Genomic DNA, 10,376 nt, shown 5'->3' with positions numbered 1-10,376 from the left:
CAATAAATATTTTCTGATATACGTGCTTACATAACTGGAATTCACTGCTTCTGGTCTTCCTGAATAGTGCTTTCACCAAGGATATATGTCCACGCCTTGAAGGACAGGCTGGTCGGGTGGAACTCAGCAATGTTCGAGTACCTGAAGCAGGCCTACGGGACTCATATGGGAAGCATAAAAGATCTTTGGGACAGAACTTAGTGTTTCAGACACTCGACGCGCTGTAGCATCCCCAAAGCAGAACCACCACTCAGAGCTGCTGGCATTGCAGCAATGCAGGAGTGGAGCCCAGGCAGGCCCTGGCTCAGCCTGCAGCTGGCTGGTGGGGGAGTTAACTTGCATGCTCTGATTGCAGTGACAGCCCCAAGGCAAGAAGCACCACCAGAACAGGGCTGCCCCTGCTAGAACTGCCTTGGCTTGTGGGCACTGGAGATACTGAGCCCCAGTGGAGCTGGGGCTGGAACCCAGCACTGCCTAGACCCAGGGATGGGAAGGAAGGTATGGGGGGATAGGTGCCTGGGAGAAGACAACCCTGTGCTTCCAGTCCCAGATGCAAACTACCTTGTGAAAAGCATAGAATAACCACACTGAGAAATGTCTATGAGATCTTCAATTTTTATTGAGCTGGCCTCTGAGGACCAGAGTTAGCACAAGGGGATCACGTTTGCCTACTTCTGCGGCATCTTTGGGGCTGGCTGTGGGCATTCTCAGCCTGACGTCCCCAGGTGCGGCTTTGCACCTGGGCTGGCCCTCGTCGCCTGGACTGGCTCCTGTGGTGTCTATGGAGCTGGCCCCGGGATTCTGGAGGCCGATGTTCCACAGGGGAGCGGCTCCGTGTCTGGGCCTGCTGCCTGGTCTGTCTTCTGCGACCAGCCGCTGGGGAATCCGCTGATGGCCACAGTGCTCCCCTTCTGGTGTAGTGTTGGGAGCCACTCTCAGCCCTTGCAGCTGGTGCCTGGCTCCTCCTGGAGAGCCTCTGGGGATGGCTGTGGGAATCCAGGGCCTGAGAATGTATTGGAGAGCGGCTTCGTGTCCGAGTCCGCTCTCCCAGTCTGGACCTGCGGCAGCCAACTGCCAGGGAAGCCCTTGAGGACCGTGATGCCCTCTGCCTGGATGATGTTGTGGGGCATCTGTCAGCATGGCTGCTCCCATGGTAACCTCGGGGATGATTATGGATGTCTTCATCCATTTGGGCTGTCCCGGGCAGGCTGGACTGGCTGCCGCTCTCAGGAACCTGAGAACTGTGAACAGGCCCTGTTGCTGCCTGTCTGTCAATGCTGGAGCTGCTGCTCACCGGTAATGTGGATTCGTGGGATGGCAGCAGTCCACGCTGGATGTCAGTGCTGGGGACGGTGACCTCTGAGTTGACACTCGAGGCTGTAAGCAGAGGCAGGAAAGTCAGCAGGATGGACCTCTTGCCCTGGTGTGGCCAGAGAGACTTTGGCCAGGCTGCCCCACATACCCACTGTCAGGCCTTGCCTGCCCCCCGCCTGGCTATTTGCTTCTTACCGGTGCCCACACCAACACAGGCTTTGCACTCCCAAGCATCTGCGTCGTTGCTCAGGTAGGAGCAGTGCCGGTGAGTGCCTTCCGCAGCACAAGAGCTGCACAGGAGCAGCTCCCAGGGCCTGGAGAAACAAACGGGTTGTGTCTGTGAGGACAAAGGCAGCTGAGCCAAGGATGCTCGTTCCGATAGCCTGTGGTGAAGCTGAGATCCCATGTGTAGCCCCAGAGGGCTGCTGAGGTAACTCACCCCTCTCCCTCTGCCTGCTCCCTGCCTAGTGGGTAAAGGCAATCACTGGCATCGCAGCGCTCGTGTCTCAATCCCAGCGATGCGTATGCGTTGTCATCCTCCCACGTTGGCCCGCTGCCAGAGAATGGAGAATACGTGATGAGCTCCCACTGCCCCTGGACTAAGGCTGACCCAGAGCAGCACTGTTCTTCTACCCCAATCCCATTTCCAGCTTCTCTGTAAGACTGAGGGCAGCCAGGGTTCATGGGCAGCCTAGGGCTTTGCCTGCGTGAGCACTCCCTGGGCAGGTGCAGCTCTGGTGCCCTCATGTCTCAAGAGCCAGAAGAAAAACACCAACCTGAGTGGGATTCGGATGCCCATGACAAGCATGTCGGATAGAAAGGCATCCGTATCTCTGCAGAGGGGGCACTGAAAGCAGTTGACGCCTGCACGGATGGCCTGTCCCTGTAGCAGAAACACAGTCAGTGGGAGTGGGAGCAGGCTCGGGTGCTGTTGGCAGCCCGCTGCTTCTTGCCCGCTGTTTGAGGAGAGGGCTCCTACCTGGATGCAGGCCCGGTGGAACCAGGCGTGCTTGCAGGCTGGGCACACCAGGGTGAGGTAGGACTTCTTGTCCTCCACTGGCTCCATGCAGATAATGCAGTTGGTATTCTGCTCTGGAGCCGCCTCCGCAGCCTGCTTAGGGCTGTGCTGCTGGCAGAATGAACTGGGGGAAGACAGAAGGGACAAGCAAGGTGAGGAGAGCTGCAAGGGGGGGCAGAAGAACAGGAAGGAGCCCTGGGCCTTGGCCCTGGCTCTGCAGGCTGCTGAGAGGTGTCACAGCAGGTTCCTCACTTTCTTGGCTTGTACTGAAAGCAGGGGTTGTAGGCTCAGGTGAGGCCTGGCAGCCCTTACCTGTGCTCTCCAAAGTACTGGGTGACACATTCACCCTGCCGGGTACAGGACAGATGGAAACTCTGTTCACAGCCCGTCTCTGCACAGGTGATGGGGGCCCCCAGTTCGCCACAAATGAAGCAGTGCTGGAAGGAGCAGAGCAGCGTCATCAGGAGCAAGCTCAGGGCCTTTGCTGCTGGACCTCCTGCCTCTGGGCAGGGCTCAGGACACAGGATGCAGGCCGGGATGGCTTCCTCAGGACCAGGCTGAGCTTGAGGAGCCACTCCTGGCCCAAACCAGCCTGCTCCAGTCAAGTCCTCACCTTGTGCTCCGCTTCCTGGATTACGCGTTGGACGTCTTCTGGGGTCACCTCTGCCGTTCTGTCGACAATTCTTGCCTGCTGGAAAAGGCCGTTGGAAAATGCCTGTTCAAGAGAAAAGAGCAGGATGGTGTGAGGACAGAAAGGAAGGAAGCATTGCTTGGAGGAAGGCGAAAGGAGGGAGCCCCGGGGGAACTCACCATACAGAACGCATGAGCACATATCCCAAACTCCAGCTGCTTGGGCCCACAGATGTCCGGATCGGCATCGGTCTGGCCGCACAGCATGCATGCTGGAGAGGAGAGAGCAAAAGCAGTGAGCACGGTGCAGGGCCAGGTGTCCCTGAGGGCTGTCCCCAGGGGCCTGCACTGTGCCTGCCCTGCTGGATAAGGGATGGGGCTGAAGGCAGTGCAGGGAAACGGAGCATTGAGAGCCCATTGGTCCCAGCAGGCAGCCACAGGCCAAGCGGGTCCCCCAAGGCCAAGGAGCAGAGGGGCCCTGCCTGCAGTGGCTGGGGAGTCCCAGAGCACACCTGCCTACCCGCTTAGCCACAGGCTGAGCATCATAAGGCCTGTGCCTGGCAGCGTGGAGCTGCTAACAGGGATACTTGTCTCTCACCAGGTTCCCACAAGCGGGGAGCGTCCCGAATCCATGAGAACGTGTCGCGCATCGTCAGCGAGCACTTGCAGAGTTTCAGCTCCGGCAGCGCTGGGCTTTCTCCTCCGCACGCACCTCTGCCAACTCTGAGGGAGAAGCAGGATGAAGGTGAGTTTACAGCTCAGTCCTCTGAGGGGTGGGCAGCCTCAGGCAGCCCCTTCGTCCCTGCCCTCTCCGCACCTCACCAAGTCAGAACTTAGTGGTTCAGGCACTCGACACACTGTAGCATCCCCAAAGCAGAACCACCACTCAGACCTGCTGCCATTGCAGCAATGCCATTGCATGAGTAGAGTACAGGCAGGCACTGGCCAAGCCCACAGCTGGCTGGTGGGGTGGTGTGGGAGGCAACTTTCATGCCATGAATGCAGTGACAGCCCCAAGGCCAGAAGCACCACCAGAACAGAGCTGCCCCTTCTATCACGGCCTTGACCTGTGGGCACTGGAGATACGGAGCCCCAGTGGAGCTGGGGCTGGAGCCCAGCACTGCCTAGACCCAGGGATGGGAAGGAAGGTATGGGGGGATAGGTGCCTGGGAGAACACAACCCTGTGCTTCCAGCCCCAGGCACATGCTACCTTGTGAAAAGCGTACAAGAACCTCACTGAGAAATGTGTATAAGATCTTCAGTTTTTATTGTGCTGGCCTCTGAGGACCAGAGCTAACATGTGTTGGTCATGTTCGCCTACTTCTGTGGCATCTTTGGGGTTGGCTGTGGGCATTCTCAGCCTGACGTCCCCAGGTGCGGCTTTGCACCTGGGCTGGCCCTCGTCGCCTGGACTGGCTCCTGTGGTGTCTATGGAGCTGGCCCCGGGATTCTGCAGGCCGACGTTCCACAGGGGAGCGGCTTCGTGTCTGGGCCTGCTGCCTGGTCTGTCTTCTGCGACCAGCCGCTGGGGAATCCCCTGATGGCCGCAGTGCTCCCCTTCTGGTGTAGTGTTGGGAGCCACTCTCAGCCCTTGCAGCTGGTGCCTGGCTCCTCCGGGAGAGCCTCCGGGGATGGCTGTGGGAATCCAGGACCTGAGATTGTATTGGAGTGCGGCTTCGTGTCCGAGTCCGCTCACCCAGTCTGGACCTGCAGCTGCCAACTGCCAGGGAAGCCCTTGAGGACCGTGATGCCCTCTGCCTGGATGATGTTGTGGGGCATCTGTCAGCATGGCTGCTCCCATGGCAACCTCGGGGATGATTATGGATGTCTTCATCCATTTGGGCTGTCCCGGGCTGGCTGGACTGGCTGCCGCTCTCAGGCACCTGGGAACTGTGAACAGGCCCTGTTGCTGCCTGGCTGGCAGTACTGGAGCTGCTGCTCTCAGGAACTGTGGAGTCGTGGGATGGCAGCAGTCCACGCTGGCTGAGAGTGCTGGGGCCGGTGACCTCTGAGTTTACACTGGAGGCTGTAAGCAGAGGCAGGAAAGTCAGCAGGATGGACCTCTTGCCCTGTTGTGGCCAGAGAGTCTCTGGCCAGGCTGCCCCATGCACCCACTGTCAGGCCTTGCCTGCCCCCCGCCTGGCTATTTGCTTCTTACCGGTGCCCACACCAGCACAGGCTTTGCACTCCCAAGCATCTGCGTCATTGCTCAGGTAGGAGCAGCGCCGGTGAGTGCCTTCCGCAGCACAAGAGCTGCACAGGAGCAGCTCCCAGGGCCTGGAGAAACAAACGGGTTGTGTCTGTGAGGACAAAGGCAGCTGAGCCAAGGATGCTCGTTCCAATAGCCTGTGGTGAGGCTGAGATCCCATGTGTAGCCCCAGAGGGCTGCTGAGGTAACTCACCCCTCTCCCTCTGCCTGCTCCCTGCCTAGTGGGTAAAGGCAATCACTGGCATCGCAGCGCTCGTGTCTCAATCCCAGCGATGCGTATGCGTTGTCATCCTCCCACGTTGGCCCGCTGCCAGAGAATGGAGAATACGTGATGAGCTCCCACTGCCCCTGGACTAAGGCTGACCCAGAGCAGCACTGTTCTTCTACCCCAATCCCATTTCCAGCTTCTCTGTAAGACTGAGGGCAGCCAGGGTTCATGGGCAGCCTAGGGCTTTGCCTGCGTGAGCACTCCCTGGGCAGGTGCAGCTCTGGTGCCCTCATGTCTCAAGAGCCAGAAGAAAAACACCAACCTGAGTGGGATTCGGATGCCCATGACAAGCATGTCGGATAGAAAGGCATCCGTATCTCTGCAGAGGGGGCACTGAAAGCAGTTGACGCCTGCACGGATGGCCTGTCCCTGTAGCAGAAACACAGTCAGTGGGAGTGGGAGCAGGCTCGGGTGCTGTTGGCAGCCCGCTGCTTCTTGCCCGCTGTTTGAGGAGAGGGCTCCTACCTGGATGCAGGCCCGGTGGAACCAGGCGTGCTTGCAGGCTGGGCACACCAGGGTGAGGTAGGACTTCTTGTCCTCCACTGGCTCCATGCAGATAATGCAGTTGGTATTCTGCTCTGGAGCCGCCTCCGCAGCCTGCTTAGGGCTGTGCTGCTGGCAGAATGAACTGGGGGAAGACAGAAGGGACAAGCAAGGTGAGGAGAGCTGCAAGTGGGGCAGAAGAACAGGAAGGAGCCCTGGGCCTTGGCCCTGGCTCTGCAGGCTGCTGAGAGGTGTCACAGCAGGTTCCTCACTTTCTTGGCTTGTATTGAAAGCAGGGGTTGTAGGCTCAGGTGAGGCCTGGCAGCCCTTACCTGTACTCTCCAAAGTACTGGGTGACACATTCACCCTGCCGGGTACAGGACAGATGGAAACTCTGTTCACAGCCCGTCTCTGCACAGGTGATGGGGGCCCCCAGTTCGCCACAAATGAAGCAGTGCTGGAAGGAGCAGAGCAGCGTCATCAGGAGCAAGCTCAGGGCCTTTGCTGCTGGACCTCCTGCCTCTGGGCAGGGCTCAGGACACAGGATGCAGGCCGGGAAGGCTTCCTCAGGACCAGGCTAAGCTTGAGGAGCCTCTCCTGGCCCAAACCAGCCTGCTCCAGTCAGGTCCTCACCTTGTGCTCCGCTTCCTGGATTACGCGTTGGACGTCTTCTGGGGTCACCTCTGCCGTTCTGTCGACAATTCTTGCCTGCTGGAAAAGGCCGTTGGAAAATGCCTGTTCAAGAGAAAAGAGCAGGATGGTGTGAGGACAGAAAGGAAGGAAGCATTGCTTGGAGGAAGGCGAAAGGAGGGAGCCCCGGGGGAACTCACCATACAGAACACATGAGCACATATCCCAAACTCCAGCTGCTTGGGCCCACAGATGTCCGGATCGGCATAGGTCTGGCCGCACAGCATGCATGCTGGAGAGGAGAGAGCAAAAGCAGTGAGCACGGTGCAGGGCCAGGTGTCCCTGAGGGCTGTCCCCAGGGGCCTGCACTGTGCCTGCCCTGCTGGATAAGGGATGGGGCTGAAGGCAGTGCAGGGAAACGGAGCATTGAGAGCCCATTGGTCCCAGCAGGCAGCCACAGGCCAAGCGGGTCCCCCAAGGCCAAGGAGCAGAGGGGCCCTGCCTGCAGTGGCTGGGGAGTCCCAGAGCACACCTGCCTACCCGCTTAGCCACAGGCTGAGCATCATAAGGCCTGTGCCTGGCAGCGTGGTTGCTGCTAACAGGGATACTTGTCTCTCACCAGGTTCCCACAAGCGGGGAGCGTCCCGAATCCATGAGAACGTGGCGCGCATCGTCAGCGAGCACTTGCAGAGTTTCAGCTCCGGCAGCGCTGGGCTTTCTCCTCCGCACGCACCTCTGCCAACTCTGAGGGAGAAGCAGGATGAAGGTGAGTTTACAGCTCAGTCCTCTGAGGGGTGGGAGCCCTCCTCCCACTGTCAGCCTCAGGCAGCCCCTTCGTCCCTGCCCTCTCCGCACCTCACCAAGTCGCACTGAATCAGGGCCTGAGCTTGGCCACGGTTGTTCTGTTTGCAGGCGCCTGGGTCACAGTGGCCGCTCCCTGCCACCCACTGTGACAGAGTCGCCGCTGCCCGGGGGGTGAAGGTGAAGGCCCTCAGAACCCAAGCAGGACACTGTCGGCTGTGTCTAGACTAAAGGGCTGGGCTTCTCCCTGATTTCTTCTCCGATGGGCCCAAATGTGTTTGTGCTGCTACAGGAACTGTGTGACTCACGCACCCTCCTGACATATCCAGAATGTTTTAATAAAAATCACATTAAAAAAATAACAACATATCTTTTCTTCTGTAACCTACCTCTGACATGTATTTTACATGTGGTCAAAGGCCATTCTTCTTCACTCATTATGGATTTGGCAGGTCCTTGCGTGGCTTAAATGGTGGACACGCATGCTTGAAAGGATTATGGCTGCACACAGCAGCAAAGTCTACTTGTTGTGTATTTGATTGCCATTGCAATACGCATGCAAGACCTCAGAAAGTCTTAATTGCTGCGACACAGCCAGTTAGGTCTGTGCAGTTTCCCAGTCATTTGCTTCCCTTTGTTCAGTGCTTTGGGCTTGCAGCGGACATATTCTGATTTCACTGTTGACACTTTCTATCTTTATGAATTTATGATAGGTTAATAAGCTTCAGAGATGCAAGCTCACGACTTCTGTGTTTCTTGTGGGCAAGGGCAATGCCCAAGGCAAACTTTTCTTGAAAAGGAGGAGAGCAACGTTCACTGTGAATGAAAAGTTAAGCTTTCTGAGAAGAAACACTCATATTTTGCTGTTGAGTGCATTTTCTATACATAGCGGCTGTGTTATAAGGTCAGAGAGACTGGGAAGAACTTGACTTAGAGTTCTTAGATGGAACAAGTAATCAGGAAATCTTGACAAAGTTGCCTGTTTTGGTAATAACAAAACAAAATAGTGAGTTCTAAAATTATTTGGTCAAATATCCTTCTTAGACTTTTAGTAAAAATAGACAGTGGCTAAAAGACCCGGCCCATTCAGACACTTTGCACACTCTCTTTTTTCATCACTAGTCACCACCTGTTTCACCCAAGGAATGGTATATTTTATAAATAATGTGTTTTTACTTGGTTCCACTTAAGTAGAGCTCCTCTTGATTTTATTTGATTTGAAATGTGTTGAGTTTCCAGTGACAGAGTTGGAAGAGCTTCCTTCCTGTAAGACTTTTATTCTCTCCCAACGCCTTGCCGGGAATACCGAATTTCAGTAGTGGAGAGCACCTGTTAAAGTTAGGGCTGAAGCTTTGAATATACAAAGTTCTGTGTTACTAATTTTATGTTTCTGTTTGGTATTTTCTGCACGTGAGTATTGCGTAGATACGCATTACATAGATACGACAGATTTGACCGAGACTTGTGCTGTGTAAAGCAGCTGCTGGACTCAGTTATTCCCTTTACTGTTGTCCAGTGGAACAGCGCCTCTGTGCAATGACTCGTTTTTGGGATGCTGAAAGATCTGGTCAACCGTGTTCCATGGAAATCTGTGTAATACAAGCAAACGTAGACCTTGCCTCTATAGGTGCTGCACAGGTAACATAACTGTATGTCGTTAAAGGATTAAAGACCATATTCTCTTTTTCTTCCCAGTAAGTTAAGATTGCTGGGAATTGCCTATTTTGATCATTTTTTAGAAAGATGTGCTTACATAACCAGAATGTGCTGGTTTTGATCTCTCAGAATCACCCCTTCACCTCGTGTCTATATGATTATTTCTGCCATCATTACGGTGAGTTTCCGAAGGAAGAAAAGAGGATGCAGCATTCTTACAATATTTTCTACTTTTTTTGTTGTTGTTGTTGTTGTTGTATTTATTTATTTATTTGTTTGTTTGTTTGTTTGTTTGTTTTCCCTGAAATACAGCTCCTAACACATTAGGTCTAGCCCCTTTATTAATTTATTTTTTTCTTTTAATTAATTTTAAGACATTTTCGGTGTTATTATCGTTGAATGGAATGACATCTAGCACTGTTTTGAATGTTCTGTTAGTTCTTGTCAGCAAAGTGATAGCAGAGAACTGGCTAGGGTAAGTTACTAGATGTGCTTAAAAATCCACAGGTTGCGGTGCTTCACATTGTGGTACTTAGTCATGGGTGTTGGACCTGTAGTGTTGTCATGATGTAGCCTCTGTTAAGAATCCATGAATGAAATACAAATCTAAATGCCCAGTAGCATTGCTGAGGACTCCCATTGTCTATGGCAGCTATTAGTTGGTAGCGTTCACTTTGATAGTGTTCACATTGACAGTGAAGAAAAATAGATCAGATATTTTAAAGAATATTAGAAGGTGCTATAGAAACACAGGCCATGTGGTCAGAAAAGCCTGGGAGAGCTTTCATTTAGAGCACTAACTGTTCACCTGTGTCTAAACATTGACGTGTGATCAGTTCTGCCTGGGCTGCAACCAGGGCGTGAGTAGGGTGCAGCGTAGTGCTAACTCAAATCATGGCAAATCATTTTATGAATTCTGATACACTGGATAAACACAGTCCTGTGAATAGCAAAACATACGCACCTGTGCATTCCATTTTAATTAAGCAATTTGGGAATGGTTTTCAGGAGTGCCTAAAAAATAACTGATGTTTTTGGAGTATTTGTGTCTCCATTGTCAGTTGACTTAAAGACATTCTCAAATGGAATGTAGGGAGTTGCCATCAGATATTCAAATCAAACAATTGATTGCGTCTCTTTACCAGGTTCCTATAAGCCCCATCCTACCAGAGAAACAATCTCTGGCTTCCCAGTCGTGCCTTGTATGTGTCATCGCTCTTTGGCCGTGCATACATTTGGATCTATTTTCAAGAATGAGCCACAGAGAGAGTAAAATCTCATCAAAGATCTCTGACCAACAACTCCTTGAGACCTCCCTAAGAACTGTAATAGAATCACAGAATGACCCGGGTTGGAAGGGACTTCA

The 10,376-nt window shown here is 54.0% G+C and overlaps 2 protein-coding genes across 5 annotated transcripts; both read right to left on the bottom strand.

Moving 5' to 3' along the window:
• Positions 1–601: 601 nt before the first annotated feature.
• LOC146759804 (uncharacterized) lies at positions 602–3,883 on the bottom strand. The gene is made up of 10 exons (XM_085509882.1): positions 3,780–3,883; positions 3,561–3,685; positions 3,143–3,453; positions 2,946–3,047; positions 2,645–2,769; positions 2,294–2,456; positions 2,091–2,197; positions 1,754–1,867; positions 1,510–1,628; positions 602–1,377 (listed from the first exon to the last, which is right to left on the bottom strand). Exons 1-10 carry the CDS (start codon positions 3,881–3,883, stop codon positions 659–661), a joined length of 1,989 nt encoding a protein of 662 aa, XP_085366008.1. The 3' UTR covers positions 602–658.
• Positions 3,884–4,213: 330 nt separating this feature from the next.
• On the bottom strand, positions 4,214–7,255 carry LOC146759803 (E3 ubiquitin-protein ligase PHF7-like). Of its 4 annotated transcripts, XM_085509319.1 has the most exons (9): positions 7,173–7,255; positions 6,754–6,845; positions 6,557–6,658; positions 6,256–6,380; positions 5,906–6,068; positions 5,703–5,809; positions 5,366–5,479; positions 5,122–5,240; positions 4,214–4,989 (listed from the first exon to the last, which is right to left on the bottom strand). In XM_085509319.1, the coding sequence occupies exons 1-9, from the start codon at positions 7,222–7,224 to the stop codon at positions 4,271–4,273; spliced, it is 1,593 nt and encodes a 530-aa protein (XP_085365445.1). In that variant the 5' UTR covers positions 7,225–7,255; the 3' UTR covers positions 4,214–4,270. The 4 variants fall into 4 exon arrangements, with proteins under 4 accessions (XP_085365445.1, XP_085365444.1, XP_085365443.1 ...); XM_085509318.1 differs by having other exon boundaries at positions 5,703–6,068; XM_085509317.1 differs by having other exon boundaries at positions 5,703–6,068; positions 6,557–6,845.
• Positions 7,256–10,376: the final 3,121 nt, after the last annotated feature.

Source organism: Coturnix japonica, chromosome 9, assembly GCF_054131305.1.
Source record: "Coturnix japonica strain WE chromosome 9, WE-NBRP24, whole genome shotgun sequence".
Classification (NCBI taxonomy): domain Eukaryota; kingdom Metazoa; phylum Chordata; class Aves; order Galliformes; family Phasianidae; genus Coturnix; species Coturnix japonica.
Note: the sequence above shows the minus strand (reverse complement) of the source record. Positions and strands in the feature narration are given on the sequence as shown.